Here is a 22,176-nt window from a genome sequence, read left to right on the forward strand (position 1 = left end):
AGAGGACATCGCTTTGGAAATTCTCATACTCACAGTTTCTCAAGCTGGGTGAGAGGCTCAAATGCCCTGGCATCGAAATACTTTAAAATGTTATTATTTAGCATCAGAATCTTTAGATGCGTTAGACCCTTAAAGTCGTCCGCCTCTAGTGTGGTCAAATTGTTCGAGAAGAAGGTGAGCCGAGTCAAAGCACTTACACGCAGAAACAGACCCGCCGGAATGGTAGACATAGAGTTTTGTCCTAAGAACAGCTCGTTTAGGTTTTTTAATTCGGCAAAGGCCTGCCCATCAATCTAAAAGAGAAAATCAAATTTTCAAACCATAACAGGAAATTTCTTTCGCATACTCCACGAAAACTAACATGACTAATGCGATTCATGGTCAGATCAAGGGTCACTAAGTTGACCAGATTATTGAAAATTGTGCCCGATATGGAGGTTATCCGATTATTATGCAGCATCAATGTGCGTAGACTCTTTAGGCCACCAAAGAAATCATCATCGATTCGAGCTAAAGTGAAAAGAATTAAAATACAATTGTCTTTTGCTAATTCCATGCCATTTTCTGTCGCACCGATTTGATTCCAGCCAAAATCTAGAGCCTTCAGCTTGGTTAAATAGCGGATGCTACCCGAGACCAATTCATCGATCTTATTTCTGGACATATCCAGCTCTTCCAGCATGAGCTGATCTCGCAGCAAGTTGGGGGGGAAGTTTTTAATTTGATTGTCACACATATTGACGACAGTCAAACGTTGCGCATGGTAGAAAATCGATTCTGGCAAAAGTACTATATCGTTCTTGCTAAGATCCAATAGATTCAGATTGCGTAGTTTCCAAAAAGTGCGAGCATCGATATCCTCCAGTTGGTTATTCTGGATGCGTCTTTGAATACAGATACAGAGAACAAAACTCATTAGTCCCCGCATAAAGATCAATTAATTGTAAAGGACTCACAAATGCAAGAGACTATCCAGGTCTTGGAACAAATCAAAGGGTAAGAAATCGAGTACATTATTTGATATATCCAGTTCTTTTAGCAAGGTAAGACCACGGAACGTGTCCTTATGCAAAGTAGAGAGCATATTACGGGAGAGATCTCTGTCAAATAGGTAGCATAAAATCGTCATCCATATAGAGTGGCCATAGATAAAGATAAATACTCACATGGCAACCATATTCATAGGTATCACCTGGGTAACGGGCACTGATTTCAGATTTGTATTCCAGCAAGTGAAACTCTTTGTATCTGGGTTACAACGACACACTCCAGATGTGCAATGATTCCATTCGATCTGGCTGCCAGTGGCCAAGTGCCAAATGGGCTGTTCGACGGAACGCAAGCGACTCTCGATCTGACGCACTCGCTTGACCAGATCAAAATTGGCCAAGTGCGACATGGCATTTACCTCCTCGTTGGCTTCCTTTGGCGTTGCAATCTTCTCCTTCGCTTTCGCACTCTCATCTTTTGGCACAGCCTGCTGGGTGCCATTCGGCAGAGTATTGATCAGCATAAGAAGCTGAGACACAATGCCTAAGGATTCGCAAGCATTTAAGCTGCAGTTGCGTTGGCCTCCCGATATCAGGGGCAAGAGATAGCGTTGCCGGAATTCGTCCAGACTCTGGGTAGGGGAATCCTTACTTTGCGGTGGGCTGGCAAGCACACAACAAGCAGCCAACATTAGACAGACATATCCACCAAAGATCCGCAACGACATGTCAACTATATATGTGGCGATTATTCAGATCGGCGGTCTTATTTATAAGAGCAATTTAAGACATAATTGGTATAATTTAGGCAAATTTACATGCAACAATTACCTTAAGTAGTTCATGGCGCGGCAGGGGATGGTTTCTCCCAGAAACCAAAAGTTCCACTGCAAATCTGATTGCCAAGAGCACATGCCTAGCAGGGCGGTCCATATCAGCTCCCCCTCAATTGCAATAAATTAGCTTGGACAAATTAAGATGAACAATATTCACGGTCTCAAGACTAGATTGGGGCAGTATATGCACATAGTTACGCTAGTCAGATGTTAGTTTTTGTAAATTAATGTTCCTGTGGTTTCTGGCAACTTTTGACCCAATGACTACAATGAGTCTTCCCGCGTCTCAACGAAAGTCTTGGGATTGAAAAATGTCTTATTACTCATCATGTGCTTTCCTTCAGTCGTTGCCGGATCTTCTGTTCGGTCTCTAAGCTTAAATTCTCAAGGCCTGGGAAGGAATCAAGGGTATATTCACGATTTGGAAAGAATTCTGTATGCTTCTCCATTTTGCTGCCAAACGTTTTATATTTTCTAACGGTGCTTTATTATCGACGCCCCCATAATCGATATTTTATCGATTAAAATAATCGGTTGATAAAAAAAAACAGTGGGACTATTTATTTGCTAAGCTGGCGCCCCCTACAGAGTTTTAAAATCCATTCTCAGCCGTTATTTTTATATTTCCCATTTTTTTTAACAACTGTTCTCAATCATTAAAAAACAATGGATGGCGCCACAAAAATTCCCAGTTCCCATATAATGGTTTTTTATTATTTCATTAACGGATGGCGCTGCATCATATAAGCGGAATCGGGTGTCACAGAAATCGCTAATCCGCCTTGCCAAAGGATGTTAAATTTATTTCGTAACGATTCTTGTGACATCGCCCATTCTGCCTGTTTTTCTTAATGCTGCAGGAACTTAAGTGAAACACTTCTTCCTGGCAGGGCAGGAGCCGAAGGCCAACTGAATGGGCTTTACACACAGCATATCGGCAATAACCTTATATTTGGCCAACAGAATATTAGGATACGGAAGCGCCCGCAGATCATCCACATAATCCATGTGAAGTTTCTCCAACTCGCCAGGTAGTCTAATTGGATGCATCTTATCCTTGGGGCGACTATTTTTGATGCGGCTATTAAAGTCATCCAGTCGCTCCATAAAATCAGGAATGAAGTAACAAGGATCAAGGGCCAAAAAGATTTGACCCAAATTGGGATTCCCCTGCTGGCACTCAACATTCCAACGGGGAATGCGAGTGGCATAATTCGAACCCGACATGACGCCACACAACACATCAATCAGTGCCGCCAAACAGAAGCCTTTGTGGTCACCAGCGGGGAACAGGCGCTGAGCAGAGAGCGCTAAACTGGGAAAACAAGTGGAGACGCCGCATTCATCCGCTGCCCAGTTGTGGGGAATATAATCGTTCTTCATAAAAGCCCACTCAATGGAGCCAATGTCCTTGGCACTAGTGGCCATGTCGAGCATAAAGTGGGTATTTTTGCCCTTGACGCCAAACGCCAAACAATTAGCTCCCATTACCGATTCCTGTGATCCCGGTGGCACCATTAAGGGAGCGGCATTGGAAAGCACCAGTCCAGCGAAACCATTGCTCATGGCCCGAAAGGCATACCAAGCAGCCATTCCAAAGTGTTGTGATTGCTTCGCCACGACCAATCCCAGGCCACTGCGGCGGGCCTTTTCCACCGCCAGATCCATGCAAAAGTTCCCCACAATCACTCCCAACGCGCCATTGCCACTAACATGAGCCACGACGGGAGTCTCGCTGATTACCACCGGATCGGCATCAATCCTGACGTAACGATGATGCAGATCATTCAAATATATCTCCAGACGATTCAGTCCACTGCCGTAAATTCCGCGATAATCGGCAGCCACCAGAAAATCACTGATGCAACGCAATTTAATAGACGGCACACCCACACGACTGAGGCAATCCTGGATAAAGCGCCGCACTTCGTCCACAAAAACCAGCGAAGAGTGAGCGATCTCTGGGTGGAAGGCCAAAGGCATGCGAAAGCTAGCCAACCGCCTCCCACTAACCGAACGAGCTACAAACATGTTCGATAGGGGAATCATTGTCATCATTATAGGGGGGAAAGGTCAGACTCAGTTTGCTTGGGTTGGGATAAATTATATATTCATTTGATAGGGGGTTAGATAAATAAGCTTATGCGGGATTACTTTGGGGTGGGGGGCAGGGAATTTAAATTTAATTTAGAGCTGTTGATGTCAGCACGGCCACGCCGCGCTCATAGAAACTGTGCGAGTCCTGACCAGCAGCCACGGCCAAATCGACTGTGAAGAGCAGCTCCGTTCGGGTGGAGTTCAAGTAAACCGGCAAAGTCAGTTTGCTGAGACGTGTCTCCGGCGACGAATGCCTTTGGATCAAATAGAGGAGGATCAAATTAGGAGCAAATTTAAATTTCAATCAATAAATTACTTACTTGACCCATTTCAGAATGGTCACAGGCAGATCCATCATAATAGTGGAGGCTAGCAACAGCTCATTGTTTTTGCACTGGGCACCCTGCAGCTTGAGGCCAGTAACGCCAAAGCAGCAATCTTTTTGGTCGGTCTTTAAGCCGGCATCGGTGATGGTCACATCCAGAGCCAATTCCTCCAATGACCAGCTATTGGCCTGGGCAACGCACTGCCTCGTGGCTGTAATGTAGGCCTCCGGATTGAGTAGACCACCCAGCCAGACGGGAAAGCCTTGCAGCTCCTTGGCGCCAGCCTGGGAGACCAGTTGCGAGACCTTCTGCAATTGCTGGACACGGTTGCTAAAGTCGGTGATCCATTGGATGACAGTGCAGCCAATGGGCACAGTGTAGCGCTTCCAGCCCTTAGGTATGATGCCGCGAACCAATTCGGACAACATGGAGCGATGGTGGTTGGTCTGCTTCTTCTCACCCTGACAGATTAGAACCACATCCTGCAGATCCAAAATGACTGTTTGCAGCAGGCGGGAACCACTGGTCACCTCGCGCTCAAAGTACCGATACAGAGGATCCTTGATGTTCTCCACGGTGCGTTTGAGGACCTGCAATTGCTTGGGCAGCAGTTGCAGCCACGAAGTGGCCGAATTGTGTAGTGTCTTCATCCAGGATGGCCGACCATCCTCGCTACGAGGAATAGAGGATTGCTCCGACTGATCCTCCACACTGTAGGCCAATTCATCATCATCCTCTAGCTGCTGCATCTTGAGCAACTTGCTGACCAAATCGGTGCCCCGCGTGGTAAGCAACACCTTTTCGGCATTATTGGGTAGCCCCAACCAGGATGGAGTCTGCCTATCGGTTAGGTTCTCAATCCATTTCAAGAAATGGTCACGACGAGTCCCATCGGGCATCGTTATGTGACGCAGGCCACCAGAAGATCCATCCACATTGGCTACCAGAGCAAAATCAGCCTCAAAACTGCGGGCCGTGAACAGTTTCTTGAGGAAGGAGGTGAGCAGACGCTGGTCGAAATCGTTATCGATCTTACCACCATAAATGGATTGCGACAACAGTGTGACCAAGGCATCCCATGGCACCTTTTCTGGCGGCAGATTAGTACGTCCCATTGCTGTGGTGTCTATCCAAGTGTCCAGGGTGTCGCAGGCCACTCGCAAATCGGATTCATTGAACTCGTACTTCTTGGCCCATCCCAACGGAACGTAGCGCAGACGCTCCTGGACTATGGCGTGGAACCAAGCCAGGAGGAAATAGAGGCGAGCCCGCTCGCTGGGAGTCTTCATCATGCGAGCTGCTGGAACCGTGGAGAAAGTGCGCAGCAGATTGGCCCTGATACCCGGTGGTGGCTCAAACACAAAGATGCGTCCAGCGCGCAACAGATTGACAGGAACCTTGGGATTGATCTCCATGGTAAGGAAGAGACGGAACCCGGAATGTGGCTGCAATGAGTGCATCTTCTTTTCCAATTGCACCAACCACTGAGGTGCCAAATGCACATTCTTAAGCAGAACCCAACGTCCCGTTTTGCAGGCCATGTTTATGGCCCGTTCTGCTTGGTTGAATCCTTCTGCAGATCCTATGGCTATGCTGGAGATTTGTTTATTCTGCTCGGCAGCCAAATCGTCCACACGGCCAGAGGCATCAAATCCAGGAACCGAGCAGAGGAGTGCTGGGGTATTACAATTCAATTGCTTATCTACCACGGAGGAGAAGTCCAATTCCTGCTCGGCATTGGGCATGAAATCCTCTCCCAAGACGGTATTTACCACATTGTGGGCTGCTGCAATTACACGATCTGGGCGGAAGGCCTGTATCAATAGCAACTGATGCACCGAACTGGCTATCGGCGATAGAGCCTTCGACTCATCCCACAATTGGGGAACCACTTGTTCTGGTGAGCTCTGTTGAAGCCAGGCTCCCAGCTCCGGAATGGATTTGACCTTCTCCAGAAGCTTGCGGAATATGGGCAAACGTGATGCCAGTCGATTGACTCCTTCAACTTGTTCGCCACTCAAGCCATCCACCTGAGTGGGATTGGCCAGCAAGCCCTCGCGACTTCGCAGGAAGAAGTTGAATTCCGTATCCAAGTTGCTCTCCGAGGTGCCCTTCAAGTGGATCTTACACATGAGGAGGGCAAAGGTTAGGCGATCATTGTGGAGCATTCCTCTAGCCACACGCTCATAGCACACCTGGAACAGATCCTTTGTGACAATGCCTAGACGTTCGGAATGATCCGTTTTGCCATCCAATTTGGTATTATTATACAGCACCGTAGAGAAAATATCGAGGAACATCTTCAGTGAGTACTGATAGAGGAAATGCACCTGGTTCAGACTGTCCATGGTGAAGTAGATGTTGCTGCAAGCCACTGACAATGGTAGATATTGCTGCGAGACAGTCTCAATTTCAGCAATGACCTTGTCGGTCTCATCCACCTTCTGGTTAATGTCGTATGCCTCCTTCTTCAGGGTCTCCAGGGTTGTTATTACCGAATCATCGTCGAGAATCTTGCCCTTGGCATCGTTCAAAGCCTGCAGGAGACTCTTCTCCAACTGACGCAGACGCAGGCGGAACTCTCCTTGCAGTTTCAACAAATCCGAACGCTTCTCATCTATATCTGGACGTTCAGCCTTCAGGACTTGATTCAGACACTGCGATTGCAGCGAACTGCGCGTCACTGTGAAGTTCACAAATGTTACTCGAGAGCAAATATCTGGGGGGAATTCCACGGTGGGATCCCGTGTGGATAGGAATATAACAAACGAGGGCGAGAGATCAATGTCCTGATCGCCCAGTGTGATCAATACTCTTCCGCCTGTGCGTCTCAGCTCGCGATTTAGGACAGGATTCAATATCGGGTCATAGTTCTCGACATCCTGGACCAGGAGAGGATTGCCGAACCGAAGAGCCGACTCCAAATTCTTGCGGAACGAGTCGTCGAGGAACGACGTCTTGGTGATCTTCTTGCCGGCATATTCGTTGAGCAGGAATGTGGTGGCCTGACCCGAGGGATCGATAATCAAAGGATAACGATTGAAGCGCTTCAACATGATGGCATTCTCTGTGCACAAATCATCTGTCGGCAAGGCATTGGCCTGCCAACGAAGTCGCTCGTCCGGATTAGACAGATACTCTGTACGGGCTATATCCGCACGATACTGGATGCTGGCCGATTGCAGGTGCTGTGACCAAGTGGTGAATAGATTCAACCGGTAATGCTGATCAAAGTATCCGCCATAGGCAATAAAGGCGGCCGAGAGGAGCACATCGCCCACAATTGTGGACATTTGACTCTTGAATGTCTCGCTGGTCGACTCCCAACGTTCGCGTTCAATATTCAGACTCTTGAGCAGGGCTATCGATCGATCCACCTTGGCCTGGACATTCTCCAGATCGGTTTTAATTGCTTGCGCCTGAGAGATGAGCTGGGCATATTCCTCCTTGTAGGCAGCAATGCTGCGCTCCAGTTGCTCGACCAAATCCTTTGTCTCCTTGGCGCTATGCAGATTCACATCAGCTTGTTCCTCTAGTGAACGCAACTCTTCGCGCAGAGGCTCCACACGTTTCAACATATCGGCGTATTCGATCTGCAAGCGCAAGGAGCAAGGAGTCATTAGTAATTTAAAAATTATTAATTACAAATGAAACTTACCTGAGCAATGGCCCATTTAACCATGGGTCCGCAGGCCATACTGGCCCGATTAACCTTTTCAAAGTTGTAGTCCGGATTGCTGAGGTACTTTGACTTCATCTTCTCACGCACTTCATCACTGTTTGAGCGACATAGACAACATATTAGCAATTTCTCTCGAAATAAATTGAGACAGGTGGGTTATTTATTTGTTTTTTGTTTTGTATGAATTAAGCAAGCAAAAGCTGATTATTATTAAATTTGACCAAAACCAAATCATGATAGAAATCGGAAGCCAATTAATCATCAAGAGAGTTAATACAGGATAGTAATAATATTTACAAAGATTGAACTGGGAACCAGAAAAACAAAACAAAATTGAAAGTATAACTCCAATTTGAAAATCTACTCAAAGTGTAAACAAAAGAAATCAACTAATAAACATCAACGAAAAGAAAACAACAAGAACAACAATAAATAATCAAAAGTAACAACAAAGTGAAATAAAGAATTTGATTGATTATTAAAACGATTGATTTTCATGCTTACGTTATATGCTCGGTACCAAAGTTAGATACAATTGAGTTTATGAAATTTTCACGCATTATCACAGCGCGTATCGATTTCCAATCGGTGGCATTTTCACCCAGCAGCAAACAGATCGATTCCAAGGCCAATTTAACCACCGACGGTGGATTAGCCATGGTCCTCACCTCAACGAGCTGTTGTTTGCGTATCGATTTGACGGCTGCATACAATTTGTTTTGGTTAACAATCAATCATCAGTAGTAGTAGTAAGTAGTCAGTATAATAGGATCTAATGTTATATATTCTAACTTGAACTTAACCGGAAGTTAAATACTGTAATACCCTAAACTTTTAGTTCCGTCGTTTAGTTTTGCACACCCACGCACACACGCACACGCACACATACACACACACACACACACACATATATATAGACAAACAGAGAGGAGGGATAACTAGTTATATATATTCACACAATGTTAAGTGATTGACAGTTTTTGATTTCTTGCCAGTGCATTGCATATGCAGGTGTAATGGATTGAATCAGTATATATTATGTTTATGTATATAAGAATATACAAGTTCAAGAATCGTTTCATATATCTATATCTCCAGTTACTACACTTTGGTTTCGGTTTTCTCACAGATATATGAAACGAATCTCGCTAGATCGGTGGTGTGTTTGGATTTATACAACTGTTGTTGGGTTAGAGTTATGTTTGATGTAGAGAGAGAGAGTGAGAGTGAGAGAGATGAATCGATTCACTTTAAGCCAATTAGTTCACATTGAACTTATGATGATGATAATGAGAGGTTGGATCAGATGAGTCTAAGGATGAGTATATCATGTGATAATAAGGGAGACAAGGAGACGGGTATGGGGGGTATGGGGGGTATGGTATGTGGCTATGTGGTAGGTAAAGAGTAAGATTTGAGTGTTGCGTACGTGATCTTGTCTGTTTCCAAGTTAACAATCGACGATATGAAACTATCTTTAACGAGTATACCGCGTATGGCCTTCCAATCGGTAGCACTCTCATTGAGCAGCTCACAGACCGATTCCAGGGCCAGTTTCACCACAGCCGGGGGATTGGCCATTGACCGCACTTCGGCCAGATGTTTCTTTTTAATGGAGCTAACAGCTGTGCGGATTTACATACATTTACAATAACTTATAGATTAGATAAACTAACTTATACATTCCCCCCCAAAAATAATGTCCATGTCCCTGTTGGCCACCGAAAATCTTACCTTGTTGCGCCTCAATGACAGCTGGTTCCACTTGGGCCAGATCAGCCATTACGTATTTGCGTTTCTCCTCGATTTTCACTGTTTGATCGGCCAGACGGATTTGTATCTCTTGGGATTGAATTTTCTTCTTTTCCGCCTCCTGTTGGTCCTGGAACATTTGCTTCAACTTGGCATTTGCCGCTTCGTTCTTAGCCTGGAGTTCTTGCTTCTTGACTGCCAGCGATTTCTGCATTTCTTCTACTTGTTCCACAGTTTCAGCGATTTTATTGAGACCCACATTGAGATGAAGTTGCTGCTCTTCCAGATCACTGCGCTTCTCATTGTAAAGCTTGACAAAATGATGAATAAAGTCCAAGTAATGACGCGGAGTCACTGCCATTGTGCGTCCTCCACGCTTGGCTAGACGTGCATTGGCCTGGTGAAGGGTCTGATGCACGTATACGCAAGAGTTGATGACAGCATCGCGATGTGTGGGATTGGCAGGCACCAACGGACACACTGAAGGGAAGAAGTCAGGTGACGACCAGTTGGGTTTCTCCAGGTCCACACGTGTGGTGAACTCCTTGCCCACTTGGAAGAGGGCGGAGTCCGACCAATCGCCAAACCAGTTCAGGACACATCGATTGAACAGAGCTGGTGAAGTGGCAGCTCGATCCTTGAGTCCATCGGTTGATGGATTCATGGTGAAGACCACATGAAGGTTACGCATCACCTGCTGGGTGAACCACTTGTACAGTTCATCGCTAGAGTCCAGCATAAGACCCTCGCGTTGGGCTCCCTCCTTGCATTGAGTCATCAGAGTGGTGTATTCATCGCCCTCGAACAGGCCGGGAACTTCTCCATTGGCCAACAGAGTATTCATGCGCTCCAAGAAACCCGAGTCCAATACATTCGATTCGTCCAGAATAAAGGCTATCTTCTCATCCTTGCAGCCAGAGCGCCTGAGCACACAACGCAAGTCCTCATCAAAGTCCTCGCTTGTGTATTTATTATGGACCTTAATCTGGAAAATGGATAAGCCATTCATCCAGGCCACAAATCGGGACAGGGTGGTCTTGCCAGCGCCAGAGACACCGATGAGCAGTAAATGACCCTGAGGCTGACGGAAGATTCGGTCGATGCGTAGCACATGATCCAAAACTTCGTCGAATAGAACGAGAGGAACGTCCAGTTCCTCTTCATAAAACACCTTTAGTCGTGCCCGCACATAGTCTCTGAGTTCTTCACGATTCACAGGCATGTAATCCTTGGATAACCAATTGCTGTACAATATTGGACGCTGGAGCGCCTCCTCTTGGTTAATTCCGGGGAAGTGCTTTTGGCCCACCAAGTCAATGTTTTCATTCGTCCACCGACGCTCCGAATCGTCTACCAAACGATCCTGGAACAGACGCAGGGCCTCATGGGCCCACAAGCGGACCAGACCTTCTACAGGCAGGGAATCCAACGGCCTAATGGCCTCGCATATACCTCGCACCCAACGGGTCATCTCACGCGGCGAATATACATAATGCGGCTGCATATCCTGAGTAAAACGATCCTGAGACGCCAAATAGAACTCCACCATGGCATTGGTCAAGGGTTCAGCATAGCCACGCAGAGTTGGCATTAGACGCAGCATGGCACGCGAGAAGGTGCCATAAATCTGTTTGAGCGATGTCTCTCCTGGATAATCTACGTAAATGATCGGCACGTGACGCAGAAAACGGTGAGACAGAGGCTTGCGACCAGGATCTGTGGGAGGATTACAAGCTCCCACAAACTGAATACGTTCGAGCGAAACCCAAGCTTGATCGCTTGCACGATAGAAGCCTTTGTGCTCAACCAACTGACGTAGGAAGGAGATAACTCGCTGCGTGCCATAGCTATCCATATCGGGCAAATTAATTTCATCGCAGAAGAGGACCAGCCACTTGCCAATCTGGACAGGTGAGAGGACCACGCCATTGGGAGTCTTGCGGTACTCGCAATAATGATCGAAAGTCTTCAGCAATAGCTCCGGTGTGGTGGCCGAAGAGAAATTTAGACCCACCACTTCCATGTCAGGCAAAGCGCGAAGGGCTGAGAATAAAGTCATGGTCTTGCCAGATCCAGGAGGACCACAGAGCACTGCAAGCAAATTAAAAATTGGTTATTAGGAATACAATGCAGAGGAATTTTTGTTCTCCATAGCTCACCCAATGGTTTGTGCTCGGCCAGCCACGTGTACAGAAGAGACTCATGACGGACCGTATCCAAAGTGGGCACCACAATGTCAGGTGAGGCCACTTTATGAGTCTCCACCTCGATGACAGGAACTTTATTGCTCCATGGGACCCATTCACCATTCATGCTGACCTCATAATCAATAATGGGCGCTCCAGCTGCTCCAGGCAGGGGAATGGTGGTCACACTTCTCACAAAATCACCCAAGTCTGTGCGGACCTTCAACTTGGCATCGCCGGCAAACGACCACAGCACCGAGTAGACCAAAGCCTTGGGTATGTAGTGCTCCAATTGATCCGCCGAGCAGGGGAAATCGGGATGTTGCGAATTAAAGTTCAGTACGTTGCGGGCCGATTGATTGAGCATTGAAAAGAGTGAGCTTAGCGCACGCAAGCGCGTAAAGTCCATAATGTGCTCCTGATCCATGGCATACTCCAGAGTGCGAACTACAATACCATCGGCGGAGAAGAAGGGCTGCAACAAAAGAGCAATATCCCGTTGCACCTGAAGCGAGGGTGATACTTCTTCCTCCTTGTCCTTTGTCGGTTTAATGACGCCCACAAAGTCCTCGTCGCCATCCTCCAATGGAATGCTACGTAGCCGCGACAAGTAGTTCTCAAATATCATTTCTGTGGACAATACATCTTCAGAGAACCACACCATGCCGCAACGGGAAACTGTGGCCAAAGTGGCAAACTTTAAGTCCTGTACTTCGAACATCACCCTGACATTAGGAGGCAATGACAGACGTTCGCCATTCGGCAAAGTCAACAGCTTGTTGTCATCCAACACTGAGTTGAGATTTTCCACCCACTCGGGATCGACATCGCCATCGAAAATGATCCATTGACGCTTGTTAATCTCACCGCGAACATTGTCAATGATTTTACGCAGAATGTGGGTGAACAGACCGTCGGTCCATTCGCGAGTGTTGGGATCAAGGACACCGTAGAGAGCCTCCTTAGAGATGGCTTTGGGATCGATGACATGGGCCACCCCTTCGACACCCTCAAAGCGTTCCAAGGCCTTGAGCAGTGTGCGCCAAGCGGTTGATTTACCCGATCCAGACGGACCAACCATCATTAGACCATGATTAAGGTTCGATATTTGATACAGTTGCAAGACCTAAGCGAGATGAGAAAAGAGAACAGGGTTTAGAATTTCTTCAGAATTCAGGAATTTGCTTCTGTTTAGTTACTTTGTCCACCCAGGTGGAGCCGAGTCCCTGTTGTTGTTTTGGTTAGACATGTGTTTAAAGTGGATGATTATGAAGAAAATAACATGAATAGATTCCTGAATAAGATTGCCCAAAGGAAAGGCATTAAACAAGTAGAAGGTTAGATTATTACCTTTTCCATCCAGGCAGCTCCTTGTTCGTCGCCTTCGCCGCATACCAGATAGTCCTCCTGGCATACTTTGCGTATCTCCTCCTTCAGACCCTTCATTTCCGCTCTAGTATATCCCACATTGGGGAAGACATCGCTTAATAGAGAGAAGAGCAGAGGAATATCCTCCGCCACCAGTTTAGGCACCATTGTCTCACACACTGACTGTATAAGAATCTCTTGCTCGGGTAGATTTTCAGCCACTGAAGCCTCATCGATATTCTCATCGCCACGTTGACGCATCTGCTCCTTGATCTTCATGATGCGATCACGTTTCACATTGCCCGCCGAGATCAGCACCGATTTCAAGGCACGCAAACCAAAATCGTAATGGCTCTGGTTGGAAAGCTGCTCATCGCACAGCTTGAAGAAGGGAACAATCTTACAGGCCAATTTCTCGGCCGAGCGGAAGCCCTGGGAGAAAAGCATGACTTCGGCAATAAGCTGTCGATCGGGTGTAGTCATGGCCAATGAACGGAATAGTTTCTTCAGATTATCGGGTAAATTGGAACGTCCAGCATAGCCAGGATTCATTGTGATGAAGATTGCCATGTCGGGCGAGACACGCACTTGCTTGCCAACCAACTCGACGGTTATGCTCTCCTTGTTGCTATCCATTTCGTATTTGAGGGCTTCCTGGATAGTCTGGATTTGCTGTGAACAAGCCGACAACATTCTTTCCTCCAGACGGTTGAATTCATCGAAGCATCCCCATGCTCCCACTTGACAGAGACCCACAAAGATGCGTCCCATGGCCTGGAAGTCAAAGGTTTCGTCGCAGTTGAAGACGAGCACAAAGCGACCCAGTTGATTGCCCAGAGCTTTCACAGATTCGGTTTTTCCTGTACCGGCAGGTCCAAAGGGTGAACCTCCAAGACGCGATTCCAAGGCCTGGGTCATGGTGAGGTAGCAGCGATCTGTCAACGGTGTTTGCACCAACCTATCCTGAACTCCCAGATACTCAAAGCCATAGAAGAAACGGGCATTGGCCATATGAATGGTCAACTGCTGGAGAACCTCAGTCTGACGCGGATCGAAATAGAATCGCATCTCGCATAGCCATTGAAACGATTTCGGGGAAGTCACTCCATTAGTGATGAGTCGTCTGGTCACAGTGCGCTTGTGCACAAACTCATTGATCAGATGCTCCAGCTTGCGACGCCGCAATGGAGGCTGCTCCTGCAGCACTGAATCCGCCAAAACATTCAGAGTGCTCTCAACATTGCCGAGCACACGTTGCATGTGTTTGCCCTGACCAGAATTCGATTCGGATGCCTGTTGCAGGGCAGCCTCCACATCCTCGGACCATAGGATCTGGGCAGCCAGAACCACAATCTGGGCTTGATATTTATCACACCATTCCATGTAGGCCTGAGGATCGATTTTACCATCACGGAACTGTTTGATATCCTGCACTGCTTGGGCCAACAGCGAGGCCAATGTGAAGCGCATTTGCTTCTCTACCAGGGACAGCCATTCATTAATCTTGGGATGATCCACAGTGGAAACCGGGTTAATGAAATGCACCTCCTCGCCCTCTCTGGAAGATATGCCCAATATTACATTGTTTTCCTCGTTAAGGAGTATGGCAGCCACGCCGGCAAACATTTTTTTGAAATGCTTCTGCAGGCGAGCGATATTCTTGCTGTTGCCAATGATTTCTAACAGATCCTCATCGCCCACAAAGTAAAAGCGGGGGAAGGATGTACGTTCTCTTTCCAAGTATTCACCCAGGGCTTTTTGGATTTTGCCGAGTAAGTCAGCCAAGCGTTCTAAAGATCGTTGAACAGCTGGTATGTTAAGAACATCCATCACCTTGGGTGATTTTGTGACCTTCTTCATTAGGCCAAGGAACTCCGAGCTGATGCTCTGGAAACGCGAAGTCTCCACAGGCAGGAGAGTTTTTATATCAGCACTTCCCGAGAATATGCCCTCCAAATAGACCCATCTGCGTTGCACATCAATCCAAACATCGAACAAGGCATTAATTCTGTTTAGTTTCTCCTCCCAGGTCAGGGCCTCCTCTTCAAATACTTTGTAATAGGGAGATAGCTTCATGGCAGCCACAGAATTGATATGCTCCTTGACCTTGTTGAAGAGATCATCCCATCCTCGGATAATGCGGCATTTGTTTTGATAGTTGATCAAATCCAGTTCATAGTTCTGCCAGGATTCACGCACTTGCTTTAAGAACTCCTCCAAAGCCATTTCACCTTGGGCCACCAGTATGATATCCTTCACAACGCCTTCGTTCTTTTGCAGATTGACATCCCACACTTGGCCAAGTGTCAAGTCAGATATCACCCAGTTGACTCGCAATTGTTTGGTCAATTGTTTCCAATGACGCTCCTTTAGCGCATCCGATTTGAGTTCCACAATCAGCATGTTAACTTTGATGTAGCTTTGGATCAGCTTCTTCACATACTCATAGGACTCGTACATGCGCAGGCGAGCGGGAAGCTCCTTTAGCTGAGTCATCATGGCCTCCAGTTGTTGACGCAATTTCCTTGGTTGCACTGAGAGCCAAGGTTTCTCGCGTGTTTCATCGATTTGGGTCCAGACCTTGGACAACTCACTCCACACGCCACGCAGGTCTTGGAGCTCCTCCAGAGCCACATTCATACGCTCAGAACTGTTGTTGGGCACAGCTGATTCTTGCAATTCCAAGGCCTCTTTGGCCTTGGCTACATTGTCACGCTCTTCCTTCAAACGGGAATACTTGCTCTCGAATATCTGCAATTGCTGTAACGCATCATCGGGCCTGATTTTTCCACCCGTTGGCTTGGTCTTCTCCCAATCATTGAGGAAGTCCACAGTGCGCGTCTCCACGGCCTTGTCTTCAGCCACAATTTTGGCTTGAAGCGACGCCACTTGCGTTTGTATGGCTGTATCCTTGCGTTTAATGATTTCATTAAACGCTGACCATTCGCCCTCGATGTTGTCCACATGCAGCCAATTGTTTGGAAACTGGAAACGCTGGCGCTCCAATATACGTTGTGCCTCACGGAACACTTCCACCTGCTTGTCCCAGGCTATCATATCCTTCTTCAGAGACTGTACATAGGTGATGAAGCTAACGGCATCCGAAGTGCTCGCTGCCTCAATGCTCTGCATTTCCAAATCTGTGCGGGACTTCGATACCTTTGAATGGAAAGTGGTCATTTCCGTTCCCAGGAGACTACCAAATTTGCCCAAAGCTTCCTTGTGCCAAGAATCATATTTCAGGGTGACCTTTGCTTGGACCTTTGCATAATCGATTATTATGGGTCCATAGGCTCGACGAGTATCGGAAGTGTCAAATGTGGTTCTGGATTGTTTAATGTCATTCAGGCATTTGATCCACAAATTCACATCCTCCCCCAAGCGTCCGTACAGAGTGTCAGCCTGCAGATCCCATAGACTTTGATAGCGCAGCCATTCATCGACGTAGTTGCGCACTTCGCCAACTTTCAGCTCAATGGCCTCGTAGGCATTCTCCAGACTCTTGCCCTCGGGCAATTTGGTTAGCAGATTGCGATAAGTCTGAGACACTGGTTTCTCAAGACCCACCTGATATCGAGTGCTCTGCAGACGTACCTGGGAAGTGACTATGGCCTGCCAGGCAAAAAATTGCTGCATAATCTGGAAGCGGGCCTCCTCAATGGATGGATACAAATACATTTGCTGATTTGTAATGCGAATCTCATGTACAGCATTTTGAATCTGCGGTTCGCCTCCCAATTTATGAGTTGGCTGCACTGGTGCATCAGTGTCCATTGAGGTGTCCACCTCCTTCTTATTGCCAGTCAAGGCCTCTGTCCAGGCTTGTATGCCAGCCTGTAGGCGTAGGGCCAGCTTTTTCTCCACTTCCTCATCAAGACGGGTAACCCACACACTTAGATTTGAGTATTGACGCAACGAAAGATCGTCGACAGCATGTTGAATCTTTGAAAGAATCTCCACAAATGTGGCTGCGCTATAAGGACAAGTTTCCAACGATCGAACATCTACATCTAGTTGCTCTTCAACCACCAGCAAGTCATCCACCTGATCAAAGAAAACCGTAAGTCTGGAATTTACATATATAATTTTTCGTAATTTTACCTTCTCCTGGAACTGTGTTACACACTCCGACAAACGTAAAACATAGGGATCCAATTTGTAGGACTCCCAGATCAAACCAATACCTTCAGACACCAAATTCAAGACATCTTTACGTAGACCAGCTACCAGAGGGACAATGCTGGCACGATCTTCAATCTATTTGGAAAAAGTTAATGGTGATTTTTAAATTTAAATAAATACAGGTTGACAAATTCAAACTGGTGGAAGGTGGAAAGGCATGCCGGGAGTGAAAGGAACTAAACTAAACTAAATTTAAAATTTGTGGTTGCATTACAAAAATAAAATGTAACGAAACAAACTAAAATATTTGGTGGGGATGGAAGGACATGGAAGGACACAAGCTTTACTACCTTGAAAACAGAGTTTTGTGCTAGACTCCTATTATTAAGCTGCATGAAAGAAAGGTTTTTCGTTTGATTTGGTTTGAGTTTCGACAAATCTAAGCTTAAAACTAAGGTGTGAATGGGTGGTGGGTGGTATTGCTGGTGTAAGTGTGTGTGAGTGTGATTCTGTGTGTGTAATTAAGCAAATTCAAGCTTTATGCATTGCCAGAACAAAAAGGGGGAATCGAGCGACTGCTCACAGCTTGGTCGTGCTAACATCTGGTAGAGAGCAATAGTGTGGAGATGAGTGGACAAGTTTTTTTTTAGAGCTAGATAAAATATCGAAAAGAGAATATGAAGGCCATCTTCAGACAAATTTGGTTCATAGTGTGAAGAACTTGAATCTTACATACAGTATTTCATCTATGTATGTATATATGGTTATAAAAATATTGTCTGAAGGTTGCCAAATTCAAAATGCTTCTTAAGATTTTTCTTACCTTTTCCAATGTGCGTTCATAGGTGCGAACACTTTCAATTAGGGATATGGCATACGGGTATATCTGATTTGCTTGATGGGCCTTATTAACGATGGTTAAGGGAACTCTAAAGGGGACACAATGTTATTATTAATTACTCACAATCAGACATCTAAAGTTTCCAGCATCTTTACTCACCTGAATCCCAAATTCTTAATATTTCGCACTTCTTTGGCCAAAGTGATGATCTCGGGCAAAAAGTTGACCCGCAATCGCAACACATTGCCTCGACCTGTACGGCTGCGAGTCGACTCAATGGTGAAAATACGCCCAGTGCTGCCGAAATTTCGCTCCTGGACCTTACGTGCCCATTCATGAAAGACATCTGAGATGGACAATTTAGCTCGGAAGCTATCGCCATCGGCTTTAAGCTTCTGGCCCTCGATGTGCGTTTCCCATCCTTTGCCCAACACATCTTCGACGCGTTTGAGATACATGGTGAGTTGATTATCAATTTGGCGTGCCCAAATGATGGAACCTGCAACTGGGGGCAGATCACGAACTGAAGAGAGACGACAACTTTTGCTTTGGGGATATTGCACTTTGAACTTCTCGTGCAAGGCCTCAATGTCATCCTTGACGCGCTGGATCAACTGTGTTTGGTACTCCCTTATAGCGCCTCGAATATGAGGACGAACGAATAGGGCGTTGAAGCGTGAGAAGATTCTGAACATCTCATTTGCATTCTTAGCTGTGCCCAATTGGTCACGCAAATGAGCAGTAATGCGAGTCTCCACGCGATCTAGAAGAGGACAACAAATTGTGAATAACTGCTACTGAGCAAGTTGTCTTTAAGTTAGTTACCGATTTTCTCCTCGTAACGTTTTACGGCAGCCTCCCAAGCTTCGGAGCCCTCCTTGGTGATGTCCAAGCAATCAACTTCCTTAACATTTTCATAGGCCAAATTGACTTCCTCAATGGCGTTTGCATCAGCCGCATCCAGGCTATAAGGCTGCTTTGTTTCAGTAGCTCCGTTACCTTCGTCAACGGCTGCTTGTCCTCCGGTTTTGGTTGGACGCAGCACACGAAGGATCACTGTGCGCAATTGCTCATGCTGGCGTCGGAATTTACGCATGTGTTCCATGCGTAGTTGCAGCTTTTTATGAGCTGGCGAGACGCGCCATACCATTTTTAAATGCTCATCCCGCTTCTTCTTCACAATATCACGAAGCAGACCCTGGAGCTTATCGTACTCATCATCCCAGCAGCTAAAGATCTCAAAGCATTGGTTCATCACACGCTCAAATTCATCGAATGGAATGTGCATGAGGCGCCTAGTGCCCAACACTTTGAGCAACTGCTGTGATAAATCTCTTGAAATAGCCTCGATAAGCTTGAGGCAACGCTGGATAGGGTACTTGGTATTGCGGACTTTCCGCAAATGGGAAAAAATTTGCTGCACTGCAGGACGTATCTTCTCTAGCTCTGTGGCAGAGAGTAAATCATTAATTGGAAAATCTTTCATCAGGGGATTATAATCGGCGACCGTGGCCAAGGCTTGTTTAAGGCCCGTATCCGTATCGAAGGAGACAGTAGCATGGAAGCGCTTGCCGTGCTTTAGGATATCCAAAGTCAAAGCTACCTCAGGGGACTCCCGCTTCTCTTGAATGCGGTATAGGGCGCGCTCGAGATTCAACCAGAAAGAGATTTCCTGTAAAAAGAAAATCACTCATTAATTAAATGTTAATAAGTAGAATGTATGTATGATATTAACCTGTAGAGCTGTCCCAGAGCCCGGATCACGATTGAGCTTGGTGACCTTCTTAATCTCGGTTATCCAGCGATTGACACCATTCTGCAGCTGATTGAGGAAGGAAGAGTCCTCCACCTTGTCACCAAAATCTACCACTTTTGCCTTGCGTCCTTCTTCGGAACATTTACGGATCACCATATTGACAGTTTGATGGGCCGATAAAGTAATTTCAGGTATGTCGATATTTTGCTGCAAATGCAATAGTCCCATCTCCAATTCCGCCAGCTTCTTCTCCACCGATGGAGCCATCTTATCGCCATCCCGATCAGCACGGCCTGATTCCTTGACATAGGACTTGAAATAAGGAGCCAAGGACTTGCTAATGAAGGCGTGCAAGGTCTCATAGGGGGATCCATCGGAAAAGTTGATCAAACGCAGCTGGGAATGAATGGATTTATCTGCCTCAACCACAACACCCCGCTTTATACAGGCCAAAGAAGCCATACGGCTGTTGGTAAAATGGACATCATTGCTGATCTGATAGGACACCTCCTCCTTTTCCTCTTCACCCTCAGCAGGCTGTTCCGTATCATCCTCTAATCAACGAGAGAGAAAGCAAGAAAAAACTCATTTAAATAGAGACAGATAAAGCAGCACACGAAACCCATCCCCCGGTACTGTAGGTATACATACATATGTGTCATGAAAGTAACCTTCACCCACATTTGCTTCTCTCAAATCTCTCTGGTCATCAAAATGGCACTGACATCATTTCATTACCAAGGCTATTACCTTCGAAATTTCAGCGGCCAAGGTGAGAACCTTCAAAATTTGTATACCCAAGGCTGAGCCTTGAACGTTCATTGCTCCCACACACCTGGCCATGAAGAACAAGGCCATTGCCTTGAATCTGTCGGAGAGAGGGGTAATTTCAATGCCAAAAACAAATGTTCTTCCGGCAACACTGTATCAGCTTGAACTTAAAACAGCTGCTGCCAACGGCACTCAAAGCAATTTGCACAACTTTTTCCTACTAATATGCTTCAAAACAAACGTTTCTAAAGTTACAAATCCGTATTTTACTGCTTAAATGAATAACAAAAATTTAAACAACCGGCAACCGACGACGAGCTGGTAACTCTAAACTACGGAATGTGGCCACACCTGCAAAAGCAATAGGGGCAAATAACAAGTTGGCTGGATCGAAGCACCTATACCCTTGCAGCTGTTTCCTTAACTTTCCGCTCTCCAGTATCGAGCTAAAGTAAATAAATATCATGTGAGACAAACACAAGTGAGGGAAAAGGAACAAATCGCCTTACTACTGATATTTATGAACACATTGTATTTAACATATTTGGAATGTTTTTTATACAAAGAGAAACTAATATGCTCTTCTACCAAGGGGATGAGAACTGACTCAGCTGGCAACTGATGACGTCATGCGCAAAACATATTTGGAAAAACTTAATTTAAACAATAAGAAAAAACATGTTATTCAATACATATGTTTTTACAACATTTTGGGATGGGTCAAGCGGAGTCTTCTCTGAGATGCTCAAATTCTTTTACTTAAATTGTTTGAAGCTTTCCCCTGCGACGCCATTTTAGTTTTCATCCAGGTGTCGGCTTCTGCTGCTGGATGAGCAATAGAAAACTTTGACTTCTGTTTATTTTACCTACCTTTAATGCAGTTGCGCTGCACATACAACGCCTGCACCTGGGGGTCTGACAGGAACTTTCGTATAGTTTCCTGGTTGATAGGATCGTCCAGTGCCCGATTTAAAGAAGGTGGCACCACATCCTCTTCTGGCAACAAAATTGTTACCGCTTTGCGTAAATAATTGGCAAATGCATCATAGTTTGCTATGGACACATTTACACCCGGGTCCACCGACGTGTCGGTATTCTCCAAGGAGTCTCCCATACTTTAACACAGTTAACTAAGTTTTCAAAGATATTTTTTATCCAATTGGAATTCTAATCACAAGTCGGTTTGCTCGTTGCGAAAAAAAAATTTGTCTGCACTTGCAGTTTGCTAATAGTGATGGCCCATTTAGAAAAAAACCGCTAATTTCTGTCAGAACTAGATGGTCAACGGAACCACTATGTGTGGCGCTGCCAGGCTGCTGAACTAGCTTCCCGCCTAAAAACTATACATGTAACATTTAACGGATACAGCGATGTGGCAACGCTAAAAAATGAACGCTAGAGATGGCATTGCAATCAAATGTCATTTCATTTGTATTAATAATAAATAATA

The 22,176-nt window shown here is 46.0% G+C and overlaps 3 protein-coding genes across 12 annotated transcripts in view; all 3 read right to left on the reverse strand.

Annotated features, from left to right (window-relative positions):
• Window positions 1–1,732, reverse strand: part of LOC6638889 (carboxypeptidase N subunit 2) — an 82,011-nt gene extending 80,279 nt beyond the window's left edge. For all 3 annotated transcript variants that reach the window (XR_002724273.2, XM_023178631.2, XM_002062507.4), the window contains exons 1-5: window positions 1,167–1,732; window positions 957–1,100; window positions 574–884; window positions 362–510; window positions 34–293 (exon numbers count right to left, since the gene is read on the reverse strand). Coding sequence is in view for 2 of the 3 variants with exons in the window: in XM_023178631.2 (XP_023034399.1) it covers window positions 34–293; window positions 362–510; window positions 574–884; window positions 957–1,100; window positions 1,167–1,717 (1,415 nt within the window). In the remaining variant the exon portion in view is untranslated. The remainder of the gene's footprint in view (window positions 1–33; window positions 294–361; window positions 511–573; window positions 885–956; window positions 1,101–1,166) is intronic.
• Window positions 1,733–2,510: 778 nt separating this feature from the next.
• On the reverse strand, window positions 2,511–3,893 carry LOC6638759 (uncharacterized oxidoreductase YjmC). Its single transcript, XM_002062506.4, has one exon. The coding sequence runs from the start codon at window positions 3,881–3,883 to the stop codon at window positions 2,690–2,692; it is 1,194 nt and encodes a 397-aa protein (XP_002062542.3). The 5' UTR covers window positions 3,884–3,893; the 3' UTR covers window positions 2,511–2,689.
• A 20-nt stretch (window positions 3,894–3,913) lies between these two features.
• Window positions 3,914–21,939, reverse strand: LOC6638758 (dynein heavy chain, cytoplasmic). 8 transcript variants are annotated; one of them, XM_047012201.1, is made up of 15 exons: window positions 21,597–21,939; window positions 19,935–20,509; window positions 19,025–19,871; window positions 18,359–18,962; window positions 18,182–18,287; window positions 17,709–17,747; window positions 17,338–17,493; window positions 13,219–17,280; window positions 13,068–13,094; window positions 11,842–12,994; window positions 9,665–11,773; window positions 8,435–8,633; window positions 7,907–8,024; window positions 4,243–7,841; window positions 3,914–4,176 (listed from the first exon to the last, which is right to left on the reverse strand). In XM_047012201.1, exons 1-15 carry the CDS (start codon window positions 21,838–21,840, stop codon window positions 4,008–4,010), a joined length of 14,007 nt encoding a protein of 4,668 aa, XP_046868157.1. In that variant the 5' UTR covers window positions 21,841–21,939; the 3' UTR covers window positions 3,914–4,007. The 8 variants fall into 8 exon arrangements, with proteins under 8 accessions (XP_046868157.1, XP_046868158.1, XP_015034606.1 ...); XM_047012202.1 differs by lacking the exon at window positions 8,435–8,633 and adding an exon at window positions 9,360–9,555; XM_015179120.3 differs by lacking the exon at window positions 17,709–17,747.
• Window positions 21,940–22,176: the final 237 nt, after the last annotated feature.

This window comes from Drosophila willistoni (genome assembly GCF_018902025.1).
Source record: "Drosophila willistoni isolate 14030-0811.24 chromosome XR unlocalized genomic scaffold, UCI_dwil_1.1 Seg144, whole genome shotgun sequence".
Classification (NCBI taxonomy): domain Eukaryota; kingdom Metazoa; phylum Arthropoda; class Insecta; order Diptera; family Drosophilidae; genus Drosophila; species Drosophila willistoni.